This window comes from Hippocampus bargibanti, linkage group LG12 (genome assembly GCF_051943395.1).
Source record: "Hippocampus bargibanti isolate YZ-2025 linkage group LG12, ASM5194339v1, whole genome shotgun sequence".
Taxonomy (NCBI): Eukaryota; Metazoa; Chordata; class Actinopteri; order Syngnathiformes; family Syngnathidae; genus Hippocampus; species Hippocampus bargibanti.
The window spans coordinates 6,323,321-6,347,330 of record NC_142745.1 but is presented as its reverse complement, the minus strand read 5'-3'; the positions used below and the strand labels follow the sequence as shown (position 1 = coordinate 6,347,330).

General features: G+C 39.8%; 2 protein-coding genes across 5 annotated transcripts in view; both read right to left on the bottom strand.

Annotated features, from left to right (window-relative positions):
• Nucleotides 1-19,103, bottom strand: part of LOC148890193 (guanine nucleotide-binding protein G(i) subunit alpha-2) — a 44,536-nt gene extending 25,433 nt beyond the window's left edge. Inside the window, exon 1 of the mRNA XM_089009442.1 lies at nucleotides 18,373-19,103. Within this exon, the coding sequence (XP_088865568.1) occupies nucleotides 18,373-18,490 (118 nt within the window). The 5' untranslated portion in view covers nucleotides 18,491-19,103. The remainder of the gene's footprint in view (nucleotides 1-18,372) is intronic.
• Nucleotides 19,104-20,684: 1,581 nt separating this feature from the next.
• Nucleotides 20,685-24,010, bottom strand: part of LOC148890191 (sodium-coupled neutral amino acid transporter 3-like) — a 29,428-nt gene continuing 26,102 nt past the window's right edge. For all 4 annotated transcript variants that reach the window (XM_089010453.1, XM_089010456.1, XM_089010455.1 and 1 more), the window contains one exon: nucleotides 20,685-23,982. In XM_089010453.1, coding sequence (XP_088866579.1) covers nucleotides 23,878-23,982 — 105 coding nt within the window. In that variant the 3' untranslated portion in view covers nucleotides 20,685-23,877. The remainder of the gene's footprint in view (nucleotides 23,983-24,010) is intronic.

The window sequence follows — 24,010 nt, the reverse complement described above, 5'->3', positions numbered from 1 at the left end:
TCTATGTGGGCAGTTTTTAATCGATACATCACCCTCTACATTTGGCTTGGCACGCTTAAAAGGGCAGACTAAGAGGACTGATCAATAAGTGCACCTTAAAGAGTTTGGGAGCTAAAACCTCAGCAGTTGAAAAAAAAGTGCTTTGTCCGATTTATATCAATACAGTAGGAAATAGTTTTTCTTGTAATTTAGACAAAAGTTTCTACCTGTTAATGCTGTGAGTAAAGTTGAGAGACTTTTAAAAGGAGCTCTCAAGCATCTCCACTCAATTTCAGCGACGATCTCAAATACGAACGAATGGCAATCCAAGCAGGAGTGAGGGGGGGGGGGGGCAATCTGTGCTGCGCTCCAATGCTTTACCGACCGACCCATTCATCACACAGATTGCACACATTTCGAAACTAGTAAATACATGCATGCATTCCCGAGACCGATACTTCCATTTTACATCCTGAGATGGAGACTGAAGGGAGAAAACCCCGGAAGTTAAATAAGAACTGAAAGAGGCTGCAGTAAAGGCCTGGAAAAGTAGTTCAAATGAAGAAAGCAAGAGCTCGGTCAAGTCACTCGATTGCGGGCTTCTTGAATTGTTGCCTGGATCCATTTTAAACAGGCTGTTATTGTAGTTACACCCAGCACTGTGCGCAAATAAGTGGTGGAAATAATTCCCTAAGTTTCAGATCATTTCACATGAATACAAAGTACGTGTATCACAAGGACACCGATGACCGCCCGCTCAAGCTAATGGTAGCGAAGTTAATGTAACTTGCTAGTTAAAAATTATAGTCATGTCCCCATAAGTAAAAGGGCAGACTGTCACTGGTGCACTTTGAATCATTGTTTTGGACAAACAGTAAGACGAAAAGCACAACTGCGAATGACCTGCCCAAATAGACAAATCACAATGTTGGGTTAGCAAAGATTGTCACTGACGAGCGAACATCACATTTTGTTTTCTTGTGAGGGAAAGTACCACATTTTGCTTCTTCATGCTACTGGTACAACAATCAGACACACACTCTCGCCAACAAAGTAAAAATTGGAATTGTCCGACTAGTTCAGCAAGGCTGACGCCATTTCCTGCTCTTGCTATGCCCGCTTCTTGGGGGTTTGACGGAAATAGTTAACATTGACCCTGGCACCGCCCTTCTCTCTGTTCTCCTACTCAGTACCCTCCAACTAAAAAAGAAGCTCAGTATGGGAGCACACCAAGCGGAGGCCCCTCAGAAAACCACATAATTACAAATCACAATAAAGCCCTCGGTGCCGTGTGGCTGCCAGAGACTGGGCTGCATCCAGAACTGGTTCAACTTGGTTGCTGTGCTGACTGTTACACAGACCCCCGCCCCCACCTCAACACTCTTTTCACTGCTTTCTTTCAGGAAGCTCACCCATGCCCTCTTTCGCTTGTTCCTTCTGCACATCTATTCTCTTCACACTTTGCTTTTGTTCACGTCTACCACAGTATGCATTTACCTCCGAAAAAATAGTTCTCATAAGCAAAAACACCAATCAAGTGCAACGAATTAGTGTGGCCCATGAGATATACAGACATTGCTTTTCTAAGCAAAATAGATTAAGCGATTGTGAAGTCATTGGACAATTGGGATTGATTATTGTTGTTGGGCAGCATGGTTGGAGAGAGATCGAGACTTCAACTCTGCTCTGGCGCTCCAAAGTAGAGTTTGCATCTTGTCCAATGTCAGCAGAGAGACCTTTCGGCTCACACTAGACCCTAAGGCAGTGGTTCTTAAATCTTGTTGGAGGCACCGAACCCCACCGGTTTCATATGCTCATTCACTGAACCTCTTTCAATGACTGAACTGAATAAACTGAGGGGTGGACCTCTGCGGGGGAGTATCCAACGAACCCCTGAGACTGACTCGACCGAACTCAGTTTAAGAACCACTGCCCTAAGGCATCTTGAAAGGCCCCTGGAATGACATTTTCTTTGGAGTTGGGGTTCTTGTTCAGAATTATGCATTTCCCAGCTTGTTGAGGAGGGAAACAAAGACCCATGATTCCCTTTCCTGTGGCTGTTTGTACAAACGTAGCTCAAAAATGGGACTGTCAAATACGCTGTTTTAGTCAATCTGTTTTACAAATCACAAACCCAGCGCAAACTCCGCCCTCACCGACAAACGACTGTGCAGAAACAGCAGGACAAGACTGAATCGAGAAGAACCAGAGTGTACGAACACAGGAGAAAAACCTTTCTTCCTCCCAAAATCCAAGCCACAAAAAGGATTGTGGTTGGAGTTTATTTATGAACCAAATATACCCAAACAACTCCCAAAACGTGTGTTAATTTGGAGCTAATGTTTTACTCATGACTGTTTTCAGAGTTAGAGGAAGACTGTTTTCGGAGTAATTTCCTTAAGTGTGTCATATCGTGGCCTTCTTTGAGTGGGTAGCGTCACAGCAAACAGACTGGTTGATGCAATGTCGATGTTAGCTCAAAGCATGTGATTTAGTGACACGCGTTATACCCTTCTAAACAAATGCTGATTTGGACTTTTAGCGCTATTGATGTTTCATTCTCACCCTTCAAATACTTTAATTTATTTTAGGATCCCATGCTATTATCGGCGTCGGTGTCTAGTCATTCATTGCGGCTTTTCTTTGTGTATGTACATCTACGGACGGGCGTGAAAGACTCAGTGTGTAAACAAGCATGTGGAACAGGCAAGCCTTGGCCAAAACTAACTCATTTTGTAAACAGAAGCGCATTGAATCGGGCGTGGAATTGCCACGCTCAATAAAATCTGACTTTTTAATTATAGTCCAACAGTAGGCCTTGCTTTTGGGGCCTATAATTCTAAAGCAAGGAGAAATTTCACCCAAAAAAACAGTTTTGATACACAATAAGGGCCTCAGAGTATGGTTGTTATAATCGCTGCATCGTACATGTCGCCTAAAGACATGTTTTAGCTGTTACAAACCTTGCACATTTCTCGTGACTAAAATAAAAACAGGATAACTAGCTTGAACTTTATTCATTACTACAACTTTACCGGTATGTAATTTTATTTATCTGGCTACGATGCACTCACAAACTGTCAAGTTTATTGTAAGAGGCCTTTTTGCTTATTAGCTAGCCTTCGTACAGTAACTGCAAGCGTGGTAAACACATGCAGCAGTGCTAGCTAACAAAGCGAACCAGCATCATACATGTTGTACATGACATGTTGCCTTCACCAGGTCATTCTTATGATCGGTGAAATTAATTGTGTTAGTTACAACGTTGAGAACCAGGTTTGTTTCTTTACTAGTTGGGCTGGATTGAAGTGAGTTTTCCTTCCCACAACACGATTAACAAACAAAATACATTTTCGGAAACCTAGCCTTGTAGAAAGGTTCCTCGATATCTGCTGTGTATGACTCCATTTCATAATCACGACAGGAGTGTTTTTAGGCCTTCATTTCCTTCCAACTCACATGTTATGAATACTTTATTTTGTGACAAAGGCCTGAAACAATAGCAGAATGTTCACCCGCATAAAACTACATCCAAATGATGCCTTTTAGGCAGATTGCAGCACTGGCATTCAGATTCTTGTCCTGCACACCAAGTGTAGTTTGCGAGTGCTTGTAAAATTGTAATTTTTTCAAGTGCGCAATGACAAGAAACATCCCGGCGGGCTTTTATGAGGTCATTGGTGCTCAGGAAGTCTGGTCTACAACAGAGGTTAAGCTCCAGCTTTGAGCAAACTCCTATAAGCCACTTTTTAAGCTCCATTCAGGCTGAAGGGCTAATTCGCCCCCAGTATATTAAAGGATAATCATAGTCAATTACTCCAGCGGTGTTCTAACTTCACGGTAACCTTGGGAGAAAGCTATTTTCATCAACTGGAACGCCTGTTATTCAAAATGAAGTCTTGATTCACATTGAATACAGTTGATGTTAACAGAATATAATTGTGGTGATTTGGTGCTAAATGTTTTCCATGTATTTTTGTCAACAACATCGCACATATAAAACAGTTAACCAGATGTCAGCCATGAGTGAATGAAAGTGACAAAGAATTAAATAAATGCGAAAGGGGAGTGAAATTGAAGTGATAGTTCACATGTAGCTGCTGTAAAAACAGAAAAGGAATTTCCTGCGATAGTAAACTGAGATTTGGCACATTCCACTTCAGGAAGAGAGTTCGACTGATAAACGGCACTTTATATTTACAGTAAAGTCTCGTTATATCGATATTCAAGGGAGTCCGAAAAAATATCGATATAACTGGGACTATCGATATATCCGACCCTGTTTGCATGTAATTTTCTCCGTGCGTGCATAGAAATAGTATCGATATAACCGGGACTATCGATATATCCGATATCGATATAACGAGACTTTACTGTATTTGATTTCGCAACGGTCCTATTTGAAATGGTGTAGACGGACAAGAAAATAATTGATTTGACAATGTTGGGTTTATAATTTTAATATTCTTCTGGCCTTGTCACGATCTTTTAAAATGAATGGTGTTGCAGACTTAATGTAGATAACCTTCTCTTGGACTGGCTTTTATTTTGTCTCACACAATTACTGTCCCGCATATTTTAAAGCGGTGGAAAAACAAACAACATATTTGAAAGCCTTAGCACATTCTTTCCATCAACTTTGACCAGCCAAAATATCTGTTGACTAGAGCATTGTAATGAGAAGATTTACATATCGCAACAAAGACTTCTTCTTAACCTTCAGTAACGCAAAGCTTCAATTGAATAAATAAATACATGAATAAGTCAACATTAAATAAAACGTACCCCTCTGTCCTTTCCCACATATGTTGAAAATTAACCACAGTCACTTTTAAGGAAAGGACCAACTGGGGAAAAAATGGGCTTGACATTTGGTGTAATTTAGTCTTTAGCATTTTTTTCCCAGAAAAATAAGCTTCACTTTTCCGAGCAGAAAAGTACGACGATGGGTGTGTCAGTTTGCACCATAAGCTAAACAAAAGACTCACATCTACTTCTCTTTAACACACAGGCAGTTTAAAAAAGGAAGCGGCAGATGAGTCTCCAAAAAAAGGAAATTACGTCACTTGCATCCAAAGATGAACAACTGCAGTCGTATATCCGCATATATGAAATCATCTCTGTATGACATGCTTGTTCATTCATTTATAGCTTGTTTTAGCTCATTTTTTTATGAAATAAACTGAAAAATTTAAGAATACACTTTCAAAGGATCTATAATGTTTCTCTCAAGACAGCTCAAAAGTCTAAAATCTGCGTTAGCAAGCACTTCGCCTTTGCCAAGTTCATCCATTGATGTCTATGGCATATTCAGATGCTAATTTGTCAGTGTGATCATTGCACAGGTGCGCCTCAGGCTTTCGCAATAAAATTCCACCCTGCAATTATATCACTGCACAATGCCACATATGTAATGGCTTGCAGGAGCAAGCATTAGGTTGGCATGGTGATGCCTAGTACACAGGTGTCAAAGTCAAGGCCCGCGGGCCAAATCCGGCCCGCCACATCATTTTTTTCGGCCCGCGAAAGCAAATCAAACTTGTTAAATTCCATGATGATTGCTAAAATCTGAGCCAAAATTTCATATTTTTGGATGTCAACCACAATAAAAGTCATTATTCTTGACTTCAGATTTGAAAACGAGTTATTCATTAATTTGCTGTGTGCTCTATATGGAATATTTGAAGGGATTTAAACATTCTAATGGGTTCCCCAAATTCATAACGGCCCTCGAGAGGAAACCATAACTACAATGTGGCCCGCTGCAAAACATGACTTTGACACCCCTGGCCTAGAATGTCCATTATCTCTGCAAAAGAGAAGTGCTCATGAACACGGATTTTGACAGATATGGGGACAACATTAAAAAGAAATGGGACTCTTGTGTGTAAGTCTTTTATCTGCTTGACAAGCTTGTTTGCATCCTGTATATTTTTTTACATAACATGAAATGTAATGGGAAAATCACTCAAAAATAAGAATCACTTTAACGGAACATAATTCACATGCCGCCAAACAAAACTGTCAGAAAAAAAGTATCAAGACTAAGATGATGTCTCACTTCATTGACTGTCAATTTTAATTCATGCAGTCAGATTAGCCTGACCGCATTAAATAACCACTTCATCCAAGTTGGAAATCATTTATTTCCAAAACGTTCGGCAAATGCATATAATTATAGAAATATATTTTATGGAGTGTATTAAAAGCATCTGCAATACATTCAATCACCAGCAATGCTCACTCATTTGCCAAATTATGACCAAAACTGAAAAGCAACAATTGGAGTGTTCAAACGTTTTTTTTTTTTTTGGAAGTCCGTTTCAACCTGAAAATCATCCCCAAATGAAATTAAACATTGGCAAAAAAAAAAGATCAATTTGCCTCAACTTGCTCTGAAACAGCAAAATGGCTTTCATTTTGTCATTACAACGGTCGTTGCATCACCAAAGCCTCATTTGATATCATTACGCACAGCCAACGCGCGGCACAACAACGATTTGTGAAATTTGCTTTCCCATTACTTTGTGAGCGGGGATGAGTGTTGACTTTAATTTGCAACACAGATGCAACAATGCCATAAAACCCGACCAATTTTCGAAATAGTGCCCATTAAGGGTCACAAGGGAGATGGTGTCTATCCTAATTGATTTTGCGAGGGGGTCAGGATAAATCTTGGACTAGTGGCCAGCCAATTGCAAGGCACAAAGGAAAATAGACCACAGCCATAAGCAATTGATTGGACTTGGAATGTGGGAAGCAGACAGAATATCTGGTAGGAGATTATGCAACGATGCAACCAAATTCATGTAAAAATCGCTGATGTTATAAATTGTCCAAGGAGGTTCACAGTAAAAGAAATCCTTTCCGCTACATACAAATCGGGCATATTAAACACTGTCAAGAGAAACTAATTGAGGGCAGACAATTCTTCTGAAGCCAATTGACCATTCGGTTATAGTCTCGCCAAGTGCAGCTGTCACAGCATAATCGCTCTGAAGTCCCCGACGGAAAAAAAAATATACTTCAATCTGTGTGACATCCAAACTATTCCCACCATTCTTCACTCCCACATGGGCCCCTTGTTGCTTTGGTTATGTTAGGCAGCACACTTGTCGCTGTTTGGCCGCAGCTCAGAATTCCCCTTTCTAGACAGTGCCAAATTATCTTTGCCACCTCACGCTGAGGCAGTCGGGTTTTGACTTCAGAATGGTAACATAGTGAACAGAACAGAAAGTATCGGTAGAATCTGCTGATCAGGTATTAGAAATAATATAGCGCTAACTACACATCTCACCTTGTATTTTTCGGGAAAAACACAAAGTTAGTGCAGCAAAACAAATCAGTTGCCTAAGTTTTTGGAAGTTGGAATTTCATAAATGGGGACAACTGTACTGTAAATTATTTCCTGTGAAATCAAGAAAAGCCAACTTTCACAAGAGCTAAAATGTTTAGTTGAACTGCATCAATTTAAAATGTTAGCCAAGTTCCTTGGATCTGGTTTTTCCAATGGAAAAAGCATCATTGTTTTAGTTTTGGAAACAAGGACCAACATCGTTTTAGGTACAAATGTCTACCTGTGGGTGTCCCTCAATTATCAGCGTGTAGCACCAAGTGATGACTTCTTTCAGATGTCTAAAAAAGTTGTCAATACAGAGAACTCCTCCCTGGTCGGATCCTTAATGAAGTTAACATTGAACATTCAACCCACCCACTTCCCTCATGAGCCTTTCACCCCACTTCTGTGATATCAAGAGTCACTGCCACCACCGACCTTTTTTGTCATTAGATCATTTTGGACTACTATACTTTGTCCTAGCTACGTGGGACAGTTCAGAGTCCGGAGTGCCAAGCCTTCCGACTACGAAAATGATAGGATAAAGAAATAAGGATGAGGGCGGGGGGGAAAAGTGAACTGAGCTCATTTCCTATAATGGCAAGGAAGAGGAAATGGGACTGTGGGAGGGGTGAGTCGGGAAAATGGTTTACAGTACGTGTTTAGTGATATGATCGCACAAAGAAAGGCCCAATCCTAAACTTCCCAGAGGAACTCGAACATGTAAGCACGTTGAGGAGGAGGCAAGAGGACACTACATTGTGTGTGGCGATGCAATGGGAGGACACACATTTGACGAGTGAATTGTGCTTTTTGAAGGGCCCCGCTAACATAAACAGTGTTGCGGGGAGCGCTGCCCAAACTTAAATGCCCAAGTGCTGAGCGAAAACTGAAAATTAAGAGTTTTTGTGGCCCTGGGACAAAATAGGGGGAGACGAGGAAAAAGTACAAACGGATCGGTTTCAAGTGTCAGGTCATCCCAATAACTAGAAATTGTCTCATGTAGTCATGGAGACTGAGGTATTTTGATTTATTTATAGCATTCAACAGAAAGCATTGCAACCCAAGATCGCAGAGTATTTTTGAAATCAGTGTCTTTTGAGTTTAGTCAAAAAGTTCATCTGCAATCCAGAATGATGACCTGGTATGATGAACGTCATTGTGTTCAACATTTGGTTGGGAGGCAACAACCAGAGGCCAGAATCACGACACACAAACCGAGTAAACAGAAACCGATTTGTAAGGTGGTTATTCTTGTTAGGCCAAATAAATTGCTAAAACTATTCACTGAACTGGCCACTCCGCAAGAAAGACCAAGTATGAAACTATATCTAACTAGGGGAGGCTAAGTTGCTTCTCAGTCTTGCAACAGTTCCTTTTCCCGTTTTGTGAGAGTACTGTCTGCATGCTTGCATACTGAGGTATCCACTTCCTCTTCTTTTTCGTATTTTTCGACATAAAGGGCACACAAAAAAAGCTGTGGAATCAGTTATATAAAATACCACGACCAAAAATAATGAGAACAATTATGAAATCATGAAATGAAAGTGGTCACTCAGTATTGTACATTACACGACATTACATTACATTACAGTATTATGCAGTAAGTGGTCAGTCAGTTTTTGTCGTGCATATTCTAAACTGGGTGCCAAGCGACCAAACAGGAAATAGGAAATGTGATACTAATGAAGCATATGTAGATATGCTATATCCATCCATCTATTTTTCGATCCGGTTATCCTCACTAGGGCGCAGGGCTCGCTGCCGCCTATCCCAACTGTTTTCGGGCAAACTCACATCTTGGGGCAATTTGGAGTGTTCAATCAGCCACTCAAACATGTTTTTGGAATGTGAGAGGATACTGGAGTACCCGGAGAAAACCCACGCAAGCCCGGGTAGAACGTGCAAATTCGAAACAGGCAGGGCGGAGATGGAATTGAACCCAGTACACTTCTGCACTGTGATGTTGGCATGCTATCCACTGGATCGCCTGGTTCGTTGCTATGCTATATTTTATGCGATTTTATGTGTTTAGTTAAAAATGCATTATAAAAATCACTTTTAACCAATCTGTCACCTTCAAGCAGTATAATACATACATTGGATCTCTTGTTTATATTGATCCCGCCAGGGCAGGATGTTTGTTTTGTGTCTAAGAGAATAAGACACCGATACCCACTTGCTGGTGTTTTAAACCAGGGGTGTCAAACTCATTTTTTGCCAAGGGCCACATTGAAGTTTCATTTTCCTCTCGAGGGCCGTTATGAATTTGGGTAAACCAATAGAATGTTTCATCTGCTTCATATATTACATACATAATGCACAACTAATTAATGAATAACTAGCTTTCAAATATGAAGTCAAGAATAATGACTGTTATTGTGATTTACGTGGGACAATTTGATATTTTGGTTCGGAATTTAGCAAGCATCATGGCACTTGACATGCTTGATTTGCTTTCTCGGGCCAAATAAAATGATGTGGCGGGCCAGATTTAGCCCCCGGGCCTTGACTTTGACACTGATTTTTTTTTAAACTGTCAAAGTCTGTAGCCATTTGTAAATCACACCTCCGCCATGTCTTCTATTGGATGAGATTACATCAAGCCGTCGCTCTTGAATGTTTTTCAATTCAGGACCACATCATATGCTGGCAGCACTAACACCATGAACAGGTTAGTCAACGATGCACTTCTCTGCATGAGGTGCAATGGTTAAAGTACTGAATATCCGCAGGGGCGGCTTTTATCTGTAAGCCTTACTCGCTGTGTAATTGCACTCTATCCAGCCCTGGCACATTCACGCTCGCTGATGCGCTATCCTGTGCGTCACGCAACTAATTGTGCAGCGCTGTGGCACAGTTTGTTGAGTAAACAAGGCTGAAAACATGAGGCATTAGCTTATTTGATAAAGCTGGCCCTAAATGGCTGAAAATGTCTCTCGAGAAGTGCTGATATAGAAATGACATTAAGTAAGCTACAATTTAGCCTCACTTTTATGTGCTACAGATGAAATGCTCGTATCTGAACCAGGCTGCTGACAACTACGAAGGCAACAGCTCACTTTAATAACGGGGAGAAACCCGGGAGTCGATGTGGCGCTGAGCATGTGTCACCTTGGATAGCCATCAAATTTGAAAAAGGGACTCTACTGAAAGCTACATTTTATCTACCATTTTTCACCAGGCGCACAATGAAACACAACCAGGCGCCGGGTTAATAAAAAAGCTTCCCGTCTAGCTCATCAACACCAACATGATCACAACAATGCACCCACATAACGACGAATCCATCCCTCCCGTTTCTACCATTGAGCAATGGGCCTTTGTTGCGGCCCGTTAGTTAAATGTGACTCATTTCTATTGTTGAAAAACAAAAGAAGGATATTCAATTCAAACAGACTTGTGATCAGCCACGGTGATTACATAATGGGTCATGAGTCAAAGGAACAGGAAACAGGAAGTGAGCGGGATTTTGGAGATGTTTTTTTTAAGTGACGAAAAAAAATGAACAGACAAACACAAATCCATGAAATTTTCGAAAAATGAGTGAATTCAAACACACAAGTGGTTATTTGACCAAGACTGAGGCAAAACACAGCAAAAGTTGATATCAGGATAAGCATCATGATGTGCAGCTGATTTAAGAATTCAGCCAATTGTGTGGGATTGATTAATCGTCTCCCCAGGCAAAAATCAATTCCGAATGAAAAAGTAGCACTTTTTAATTTGAAGGATGGCTAATTACGAACCAACTGTTGAATTCTACAGGATGTTACGCTCTAAAATGTTATATGATGTGATAGTCAACTTTTATTTGATAACCCAAGTATGACTTCTTTTTCTGGGTGATCAAATGTGCTTTTTTTTGCCCCCCCCCCGTCATCATGAAAGCGTCACAAAACCGGTGAACCAGCAGAACCGAGTGAGCGGAGCCAGCTGGCAGAATTTATGCCGCCTTTTTTTGTTTTGAATGGGCATTTTGGCGCAGCTTTCACCGACAATGGCTTAAGCTTTGATCAGTAACTGAAACTTATTTTTAAAAACCTTATTTTAGGACTGACTGTGGTCCTTCTCTCAGCGGGTCTGCATAGAGCATGCTAAGAGCTAATTAGCACGCAGGCTGAGTCAATCTCAAAGACTGAACAACTGACTCCATGGAAGATAATACGTACAACGAATTGCTGGAGTCTCCAGTCCAAAAAGAACAAAACTGTACACCCGCATTTGATCCACTAGACCACAGGTGTCAAAGTCAAGGCTCGGGGGCCAAATATGGCCCGACACATCATTTTTTTTGGCCCGTGAAAGCAAATCAACTTGTGAAATTTCACGATGCTTTCACGAAGTCGGAACCAAAATGTTCAATTGTCCCATGCAAGCCACAATAACAGTCATTATTCTTGACTTTAAATTTGAAAACTAGATATTCATTAATTTGTTGTGCGCTGTGTGTATAAAATATGGAGGGTATTCTAACGACTTTCCCAAATTCATAGCGGACCCCAAGAAGAAACTAACTCCAGTGTGGCCAGCGGCAAAAAAACAAATTGACACCCTTGCACGAGACCAGTGGTTCTTAATCTTGCACTAGATCAAGCGTGTACATATAGAGCACACAACAAATGAACAAGTAACTATTATTCAAATTTCAAGTAAAAAAAAATGACTTATTTTGGTTTACATGGGACAATTTGAAATTTAGGTGCAGACTTTAGCAAGCATCATGGAGTTTAAATGTTTGATTTGCTTTCACGGGCCAAATAAAATGATGTGGCAGGCCAGATTTGGCCCCCGGGCCTTGACTTTGACACCGGTGGACTAGACTGATGTGAAGTCACAGTCCTCTGCACTATATCTTCAAAACATGAAATTTATTTTGCATAAAACAGGCTGTCAAATCTCCGCTACAATGTGTTCCTCTGTCATGAATGCAAGTCTGCCCGTGCGTAATTGTGTGCAGTGCATTATGCAGAAACACACCGCAATTGCATGCTGGGTTATTTTATTTTCACAACGCAACATTGTGCCAAGGAACTTTCTATTTATGCATAACTAGAAACACACAGCGAGCCAAAAAAAGTCATGAGAAAATCTCTGCAATTCTGTTGCTGAGTGGGGAGGAGATTAAAACATCAATCAAGGACCTAGCAGGGGAAAGGAGGGAAAAAGTGTGGCTGGGAAGCACTAGATGTTAACTCGGGCTATCATGCATTCATTGCCCATGTCACATTAACGACTGATTTTCCCTGGAAACAACTTTCAAAGTATTGAGTAATTGCGGGAGAGCACACACAACGAAAACACAGGTTTGCGTTTGTTTGCTTGCACATAGCAGGGCAGAGTCAACTTCACTTGGGAACAAATCAGGTGATGCGTCTGGGTCAAATCCAAATTTCAAGAAACAATATACAGCGGCTTTACCATGATGTGATAATGTGTATAAATTATATGAAATGTAATTCATTAAAATACTATAATTTGGGACGGCTTTATTCACTGTATATCACAGGTGTCAAAGTCAAGGCCCGCGGGCCAAATCCGGCCCGCCACTTCATTTTTTTTCGGCCCGCGAAAGCAAATCAAACTTGTTAAATTCCATGATGATTGCTAAAATCTGAGCCAAAAATTCATATTTTTGGATGTCAACCACAAAAAAAGTCATTATTCTTGACTTCAGATTTGAAAACGAGTTATTCATTAATTTGCTGCGTGCTCTATATGTAATATTTGAAGGGATTTAAACATTCTAATGGGTTCCCCAAATTCATAACGGCCCTCGAGAGGAAACCATAACTACAATGTGGCCCGCGGCAAAAAAAATGACTGACACCCCTGCTGTATCTGATAGCTGTCCATGTTAAGCGCTTTGTTACAGCTTCAGCGGTTCTTAAAGTGTTATATAAATCAATATGTATTGTATATAAATCGCTTTAAAGGTACATTGCATCCATCATAATACAAAGTACTTGGCTTTATTATGACATTTGCAAATGATTTTATAAAGGAAAATCAACTGTCTCAAGGCAATTTGAGTTCAGCTCGTCATTTACTTTGAAAGCCTTGGCATTTAAAAAAAAACTCCACATAGCAGTTTTTTGGTACCCTCTCTTTGATGCCAAAACAAATACAGAGGCAAGTTTAATTTCATTGTGGTGATGGAAATACCATTAACTCGAGTGGAATTCACAAGATGGATGCCAACGTGTGAGTGCCTCTGGAGTTTTGTTTTTTTCAGTGTGTGATCGATAAAATAAAATAAAAATATCAAGCTAAGATTTTTATAACCCTAAATTTGTGAGGGCAGTCAAACACCACAGACTTCATTTGTGTCGTATGACCGCTCATTCCTGAGAAGCAACATGTTAAGATTTGTTTCATCCATAAGAGAATGTCTTTCTTCCATGACATTTTTTTTACACGGCAAACATTTAAAACATTACTGGTCTTGTTTGTCTAAAATTTAACATTTGAAGATCATGCTTTTCTTTCGTCTAATGTGACATTGTCCATCCAATTACAGCACTCTGTCTGTCAGTCTGAACTAGAGTCGGTCGGGTGTGAAGCCGTTTTAAAGGACAACCGACATCACTTTTTTGTTTCCTAACTGACATCAGAAAAACGTTTTATAGCATCTAAAATACCCAAAACATGCAGTCTGATATTTTTAGTCAAATGCAAAACACCAATAAAAATGACTTAAAGTGTCCAAAATCTGCAAAAAAAATTGAGCTGCAAATTGGGCATTTTCAGAAAGTCCCGCCCCCAGTTCATGAAGTCACGCCAAGACGTCTTGCATTGCTTGTGAATCAAAACAATTGCTTCAGATTTGGAGAATATGCTTTCTTGTTACTCATCCAGTTATGAATATGATTCAACTAGTTCTGAAGAGGAAAGCATAGATGTTTGCAATCGATTAAAGAATGTATTCCGTGCCATTTTGAGGTAACATTGGGGGGCAATGTATCATCAAAAAAAGAGGCAGAAAATGGCGACCTCCTGTGAGGAATTAATCAGCCCGTTTCCACAGGCTGGTAAATTCCTTCCATGGAGCTTGGACGCCCTCTTCTGGCGGCTTTTTGGTGCAACACAAGGTTTTCAGACCAAACAAGTACAGCAAAATACATTGACGTGATGGAAGGACTGCTACAATGTGTCCTTTTTTCGGTCACGAGCGTTCCTTCAGTGACATCACGTACGGACTCGTCACCAAATCAAAAACAAGACTTCCGAAATATTCAGTGTGAGTCTTAAAATGTTAAATATAGCTATATGCGGTGGAATCTTTGTAAAATACGCTCAGTAGAAGTCATTTGAAGCCATTTTACAAATTATGGAAACAACTTGTCCGGAGACGTCGGTTGTCCTTTAAGACTGATCTGAGATTGGAAACTTGTGACAAATTCAAAACAACAGCCTTGAAAGTAGAATATCTTCCATATCGTATGGCGCTTCAGAGTATCAGGCGCAAATTCAACAAATGAGCTACAGTAAAGTCTCGTTATATCGATATCGGATATATCGATAGTCCCGGTTATATCGATACTATTTCTATGCACGCACGGAGAAAATTACATGCAAACAGGGTCGGATATATCGATAGTCCCGGTTATATCGATATTTTTTCGGACTCCCTTGAATATCGATATAACGAGACTTTACTGCATTTTAAAAACTTTTTTCATAAATTATAAGGCGCAATGAAGAAGCTACAATGGTGGCTGCGTTTACGTTACGCATCCACAAGATGGAGCTATGATAAAGAGAATACAATACAGCTTTTATTATAATAGAGCTACAGCTGTAAAAAAAGCGATTTATAGAACATTTTTTAAAAATCAGTCCAACAAGTCAGTATATTGATCCACATATAAGGTGAATCAACCCGGAACTGGAGCCTATCAGAATCAGAATCATCTTTATTGCCAAGTATGTAGAACACACAAGGAATTTGTTTCCGGTAGAACACGCTGCACTAGTATCGTCGTCAAAAAAAACTGCTAAGTAGCACTATACAGTTCCATTTTTGGAATGATTTTAAAATAATTTGATGACACACAGCTAATCTGCCATTTACTGTGACATGCTACTCCATTAACTCAATTTCTTGCTTCAAAAATACACCAAACAGATCATAAAGACCTTTTGCTGTGGAACAAACAAAGATCTTATGACTAAAATCCAAAGTAGTTCAAAGAAATAAATACAAGTGGTGTTGTCTGGTGCGATATAACTGAACTATCAAACAATAAGGCCACGTTGGTGAACCTCGCCCATTTTGTGGTTTGACACTCACATCTTGTGCCTTTCTGGAATGCACAAATATGACATCGGAGCCCTCGCGTATAGGAAAGAATTATTCTGTGATCTCTTCCAAGAATATCAGAGAGGAGCTAAGTTTTGCTGGCGTTTTTTTTTTGGGGGGGAAAGTCAGCCATATTAACTTGTTGCGGCTCTGCCAAGTGGCTACAAAGAGTTTACCGATTGGCAATCGATTGGTATTTTTACCGGTTGCTCTGGTGATACTTTGCATGAGTTTGAATTTGTATTTTGGGTGATGATAATATGGCCCAGATTATTGAATAAATTAATTCACAGTGAAGAAATGATTCAACATTTGTTTAAAGTACAACATGCCAGCACTGTTTTTGATTTGGGAGGAATGTCTATGCCATTTGACTGTCATCGCTGGACAGCTCTGCGGCGATTGTACTGTTTTGCTCCTGTAATTGGTCGCATTTTTACCACCCCCGTTTGTTCAGCGGAACGGTCGGTGCGTATGTGGAACTGTCACAGCTTGGAATGGAAGCGGATTTGCGTGGCACAGATGTGAGACAATCTCTTATTATCAATGGCTACAGATTTAGGTTTGCTTTCAACATTTAGCGTATAGCAGATGTGCACATTCCTGATCCACTGGTGAAAATGACACTTTGTTCCTTTCCTCTTTCATCTAGAACTGCTTAAGACAACAAAGAGGGTGCAGAAAGTTCTGAATGACTGTCTATGTGTTTGTGTTGTCATATTATTTGATATTCCGTTTTGTGTTCTTTTGACTTAAAGATGGCACCGCAAGAGTGGCTGCCTTTGCAGTAGATCCTGTATTTTGTTTTTCTACTTTTTTCCTTTCCTCACTTTGCTGCTGTTAAATGTGAATTTCTCCACTACTGGGCTAATAAAGACGAATCCAATCCAATCTAGCACCTTTGAAGGGTGTTCACAAAGCTATCAAATTCAGTGCTAGGCTATGTGACTGCCTACATGCAATGTTGGCTTTACTTAAAAGGCAGTACATCAATTTATACGGTAGAATAATACAGCGGAAACAACAGTGACATAATCTTCACAAAGCTGCACAACTCATTGCCATTTTTTTCTTTTTCTGGGATCCGAGAGAGTTTGGGATAAAGCGCTCCAGTGTAATCCCTCACACATTTGACTGGATAGTAATTGCGATACTGATATGATCGTGGCAATACGGAGCGAAGTGTATCATTAGCTATCTAACCAGGAGCCACAAATTAACTAGCCATGTCGTCAAACAACCAAGGAGAGGAAAAACATGGCCTTTTCTATGACACCCTCTCTTTGTCATGGTCCATCTGGGTCCCGAGATGACAAATGTGATCACAAAGTTGCAACTTAGAGGACGAAACGCAATGCTGCGTTTAATTCCGAATTTCAGGAGGCGGCGCCAGCATGGTGGTAGAATATCAAACGTCAACTCCTTATAAGGACATGGGGCAAACTGACTACAATGATTTTTGTTTCCCAGCGGAAAGTGTTGAAAGTTTTTTTAAACTGGACAGGCAAATTGTGTCATTACAAATCTTAATACTGTCACAAGTGTTAAGAATGCACATGTTACAGTTTGACGTGAAAAACTTTGCTTTCTAGTGAAGAGGACCACAAGTGAATGATCATATTGGGGGTCCCCACTGACAAATGCGCACATTAAAATCGAAAAATTCAACGGTAAGGGTAATGCCACCTGTGAGAAAGTGATTATTAACAACGTCTTCACACATTTGACACAACACACAATGAACAAGTTGGCAGAGACCAGAATAAAAAGTACTTTTTTTGTCCATGGCAAAACCTGTTGCGGCTAGCAAAACGAATCCGTTGCGATCTGCGCATCATGACAGTTTTCCAGTTCTCTAGTCAATCGCATATGCTTCGTTTAAATGTTTAAAGTTTTGATCATATTAGCAGATGACTATTGAATTATGTACATTTTTGTACAACATTGATTGGTTCTCTTTGTGTTGATGGTTGTCATTAAAAGGTGGTTACGTTGGTTATATTTACACTCAAGACTGTTTGACACCTTTAAAAAGGTCTCATTTAACAGCGAGAATGAGATTTAATAACACACAGGATGTTAACTTAGAGCACTCAGTACGGTGCATGTCCATTTCTTATACTTCATCAGTGAGAGAACTTCAAAGACAGACATATTAGGGAGATGGAACAGAATGTGACTGCATGGAAATGAGGCAGTAACAATCCCCTACTTGGACCCAAAAAGAGCATTTCACAAGGGTTTGAAGGACTTCACTCTCTCACTGACTTGTTTTGACTAGATGTGAACATGCTGCAGTCTGGATATTTCTGGGAAAAGTTAGGGCTGCTCAAACTCTGACCAAACGGTAGTTCGCTCATTATCAGGCGGACCTTGCAGCAAACTTTTTATTAACCAATCTGTCCTTAAAGCAGGTAAAGAAAGTAGATTCCATTCAACATGTCTGCAGAAGGACAGACGGTCTTGATTGGATTCCAAACTTTAACTCATTTTTGCCTTTGTGAGTAAGCCCGTGAGATGATGCGAGGCCACACAGGTTGCACGCAGTGTCAATTGCAGGCCATAAAGGGCAAGTGTCAGGGGTCAATTTATTGTTAAGCACACAAAAAGCTCAGCTGTCCGTTCGTGAGGCGTTGAAGGGGATGAATGAAAGCAGTAAATCCAGCCAATCGCACGCACTCCGTGGCATGCACAATTCAACTTTCTGTTCCACAATTGATGTACTTTGTAGGAAGGAGGGGGTGAGACTACTCACCCAGCAGGAGCAGTTTCACTTCTCTAGCCGCCTTCTCTCCATCTTCCCGCAGGCTCTTGTCGATCATTTTGGACTTTTCGGCCGCGGCTTTATCCTCCTGGCTCACGGTGCAACCCATGGTTCCTAGTGCTCGCTTCAGGGCTGCTGCTTTAGTGGTAAAAATCACCTAGGGAAAAAAACGAGGCTCGAAGCCTTTGTTTGGAATTGGGGGAACAAAAATCTAAAGTTGAATAGAACGACTTCCCCCTTTTTTTGCTCGTGGCGGTTCCCCAGAACCCTTGAGCCGTCAAATCGAGCGACTTGCCCGGTTACAAAAACAGCATGAGCGCCTCTTTTTTTTGGGAGGAGAAGGGAGAGGCAGCCAAAAAAAAGTTTTTGTTTTCCTACGGGTAGACCTCTTGGTTTGTTTTGAAACACATTCAACGCATGATAAACTCACGAAAAATTACTCCGGAAGTTCCGTGGAAAGAAAAAAAGTATTCCAGCTGTAGTCAAAATCGATCAATCAAAGGAGAATCGACAAGAAGGTTCACACCGGCGGGCGGTTGTTTTTAGATTAAGCTGTCCTCTACTGCATTTGCAATATCACGCATTCTTTCTACGCGGCGAAGATTTGTCACGTTTGTAGCCACACCCGGGTCCGCGGTTACGTTCCCCCACGACAGGCACAAGAGGCGTCGGGCTGGAGTCACCGTCCGACAAGTAATGTGTCATTCGCCAACGAAACGGCTCGATGAAATGAACGAAGGAGGCCGGATCATGATTGGGAGCCGAGAAAACGGGAGGGGCTTAAAGTTAACGACAACAAAAAGTCGGGATATGAGGGCAATACCTGTGACGCAAATCAATCCCCAATGAGGGAGAGAAAGAAGAGGAGGCGTCAAGCGATATAGAAAATAAAACTGAAAATATGAAATATAACATTAAAATACGTTAACATTTTGTTTATACGAAATGTTCTAATCACAAAGTAATGCTATGCGGTTTTAAAATCTCCTAAAATGCAAAAGAAATGCAGTCCCGAGGACCCCATTGATTCTCCCTTACACGTTTACTCATCGAACACAGCCTATCAACAATAATTTTTCAGTGAGTTTTCTTCTTCACGAATCTTTTGAATTTACTCAAGATAAAACATCTACTTTTATTAGTTGTGTTAATTTCATACTGTCTACTTGTTAACTAATTTAAACATTCTTTTCTTCCAGACAGTGTTTTTTTAGGTGTCCAATTACCATCACATGTTTCGGGATATACTTCCGCCTTCGTCTGCCCTACTGTAAATGCAACGACCAAAAACAAAGGCAAATTTACGATAAAACACTGCATTATTTGACATTTACTGGTCAAATAATTAAAAAAAAACGCGTTAGGAGCCGAAACACATGTTTGTTTTTAGTGAGTTGCGCCAAAAGAGCCGGGTATGTAATCCCATTACTACTTCCGATTGTGCCAAAATGCGACCGTTTTTATGCCCCAAAAGAAACTGACACTGCAGTGCATTGTGGTAAATGAGGTCAAATCGATTTGTAACAACCTGGAATATTAAAGCGCAATACAGTCTTATTGTTTGTACTACACAGTTTTTGGATGGCTTTGTGTCACGCGGTATACAGTTACATTTGATGTTTAAAACAAACAGATAATTAGGTTAAGATTTTAGAGCGCAGTCACATATTCAACAGTAAAATACTCATTTTATCACATAATCTTTAACAGTCACAAAATGGGTATATTTGCATAATTTGGATTAAAGCACACATGTGTTGTTGTAGTTATTTTTTAGTTCAAATGTTGTGTATTCTTTTATTCACCCATAAACTTCCTATCCCTTTTATTCTTACAAGAGTCACAAGCGTACACAAACCTTTGCCAGGGTAAATTGGGAGCAATCATTTACGACAGGGCACATTTGTTCTCTTCTATAGTTCTTGTTTCTTTTTCAGAGAAAGTACACGTGCATGGCGCAATAAGGTACACATAAAGTGTAAGAAAAGCTATAGTTTCATTAACAATCCAGTCCGAATATTATTTTTAGTACTACAGTATACGTGTGTATATATATATATATATATATATATATATATATATATATATATATATATATATATATATATATATATATATATAATATATATAATCCCAACACAAGTTCCAGTAGGTTACTCAGGCAACTCAAACTGGGCTACAGCGTCACCTAGTGAACGATGTGCAAATCTCTAAATTTTCAGCAATTTGGGCCTTGCTTACACTGTCCCAAACCGTCAACTAAATTAACGTGAGAAAAATGAGTCACCACCAACGCAAACCAGGACGTTCATTATCTTTATTGCAACATTGTTTACAGTACAATACTGCCAGCGACATATTAAAATAGACATACAAGAAAATAGACACCAATTGGGGAACAAGTGGTTTAAAAGCACTTTGAAAATTCTGATATATTTTTATATTTGACTAAAACTGTAACTGCTATTTACATTATACAAATTAGATATGCATATAGAATATAAAGGGTCTACATTTATTTACATGTATTTATAAATGCTGGCCAATGTTTAATGCTCTTAATTATTACATTACAAAGATGGTCACTGAGAGGTGACATAAAGGTTCAAAGAGGTCTTCTTGCATGCAGCTGCCACCAACACAGATGGTCACGATTATGAATATTTATCATTTTTGTGGCATTTGTCTGTTGTGCAAGGAATAATTCAGCTATCTTTAAGACCAATTTTAAGGTGAAGGATACAGTGGCGGACTCAAAATGAAGCCCACCGCAAATGAACAGAAAAACTTCATAAAGCAGAGACAGGGTACATAACAAAAGGGGAACAGATAATACTTGCTGCATAACAAATTGAAAAGAACGATAATACACTTACAGAGCACTGACAGCTTTGACAATGTGAACAAATGTTAAAATACAGAAAGGTTGACAAGATCACTGATTTTGAGTAATATGAGCAGACTGTTACCACTGGCAACATCATAAACACGTTTGTACTAGATTAGAACACTTGAGTTGAACCTCTGACTTGTGAATATACGTTTGAAATTTCACAACATCACTGCATGTAGTCACCACAGCTGTGATGTTTTCTTTTATACATATGACAACCTTGTAATAATATATCTGATTAAATTGCTTGGATTTTCTCTACTACATAGTGGAAAAGGAACATTAGAAAAGTTCATGTTAATTTCAGGTAATATGTGTTATAACGCCCCACTGACACGTCGCTACTTTATGTGGAATTGGGTCGATTAATACAGCATATATTGTGTTATATTGTAAATGTCTCTACTGCAAGACGAATAAAGGTAGTACATCCAATCCAAAAGTTACACGCCCACACACACACACCAAAGACATTGCACAAAAAGTCAGTAAGAACGGCGAGATGTTGTGCTTTTAGTGAAAGTGCTAATGCTAAACAGCAACATTGCAAACAGTACTAAGTACTGCATGTCTGTCGTTTCCATTTGCTGGATGTATTCATTAAAGTGTGAATCACGTCTCACCTGGATTTTAGGTTAGGTCACGTGACATTGGCAAATGGATGTCCAACAGCATTTTGACATTAATGCTAGTCGACAGCAGGGGGCAGTGTAATGTCAGTTCAATGCCCTGAGATGGTCGAAAACAGGTGAAATAATCTTCACTTTACTGTACCGTATTTCACCAACGTTAATCCTAACGTGTTTGGATGATGGAGGTCAGGGGGTCACATTGGACATATTATTGCAATTTTTTTTCTTGACTTCCACTTTTGAGAAGAAACAAAACATTTGCGAGTTGTTGCTTAAATGGACCCTGTTTCATAGGTTAACTCAGAAACAACGCATATGCTTAATTTTTAATCACCAAGGAAGATGAACACTGAGAGGTAACTGTCTTGAGGTCTTCAGTATCGGCAATTATTGAGAACAAACAAACAACCAAAAAAACACAATGATGGTGCCTTGAGCTAATATATTTGTCCAAATGTCCTCCCAAATCCCCCAACGACGCCTTCACTCTGCACTAAATTGCAGCCAACCATTATTCTCTTTGCCAATTCATTTCCAAAGAAGATACTTTTGTATCTCGAAGCACCAGTTGCAAAATATTCATTTAAAATGATTTTAGGATAACCAGAAACGCCATTGGAATTAAGTATGCGCTAACTTATTGTTTAACACATTTAAAAACATTCAGTTTGATCGCGGAATGTTGTTGTAAATGTGCTTTGTCTGTGCTACACAACGGCTTGGACGGAAGCTGAATGTTGCGACTATATTATCGAAGCATTCCCTTAGTTAAGTACATCTCTGATGTTCCAATTGTCTGAAAGGAATGCATGTATTGAAATCTTAGCAGCGCTGATAACCAGATGAGCATAGCATGATGTCATCACAGTGACAGATGAATGTGGAAAGAAATCAGTTTCCTACACTGCTGCGTTTCCATTTTATATACATCTCATCTAACAAGGCACACACTCTCCCAAAAAATTGTTTGTCCAGTAGTTGTGTGGTAGGATGTACAGTACAAAGTTTATTTTGTGCGGGGACAAAGCGTCCTCTTAAAGGACAACCGACACCATTTTTTTTTGTTTCCTAACTGACATCAGAAAAACATTTTATAGCATCTAAAATACCCAAAACACGCAGTATGATATTTTTAGTCAAATGCAAAACACCAATAAAAATGACTTAAAGTGTCCCAAAACTACTTCAAAATGATCTCAGAAAGTTTCAGTTTCAGAAGGTCCTGCCCCCTTGTTCGTGACACCAGGACGTCTCGCTCGAGAATAAAAACAATGGCTTCAGATTCGTAGAATATGCTTTCTTGTTACTCATCCAGTTATGAATATGATTCAAATAGTTCTGAAGAGGAAAGCATACATGTTTGCAATCGATTAAAGAAGTCCTTCCATCTCATTTTGAGGCGTCTGGACTCCAATGTAGCGGCCAGAAAATGCACAAGATGACGCCCAAGCTCTGTTGGAAATGGGCTGATTTGTCTGCTGGGAATTTGTGTCAACCAGGATCAAATAGTAGTCATGGTGCAACACACAACTAATCACCATCGCATTATTTCCTTCTAATTTCGCCATCAACACGGATAAACACGAAGTTTTCAGACCAAACAAAGTACCCAAAATGCATTGTGTGTCGCTTTCTCGGTCAGGGGCGTTCCTTTAGTGACGTCACGTACGGACTCGTCACCAACTCAAAAACAAGACTTCCTGAATATTCAGCGCGAGTCTTAAAACGTAAAATATAGCTATATGCGGTGGAATCTTTGTAAAATGCGCTCAGTAGAAGTCATTTGAAGTGATTTTACAAATTATGGACACAACTTGTCCAGAGGCGTCGGTTGTCCTTTAACCCTTTAACTTGATGGAAGTGACAAAATTCTCGATGGAAGATCCAAAATAAAATCATGAAAAGTAATAACACATAAACTTAAATGAACCAAAAGGAAAATTAAATTCTTGGACAGTACCGGAAGGCCGTTTAGTGGCCTGTGTTGGCTTTGCTGCTGCCTGAAGTCCAGTCAATAATGATAAAGCTGAGACTCATTATCATGAACAGGAAGCCGAGCCCAGCAAAGCAAGCCGCCTATAAGAGAGACCAAAATGTATTATAT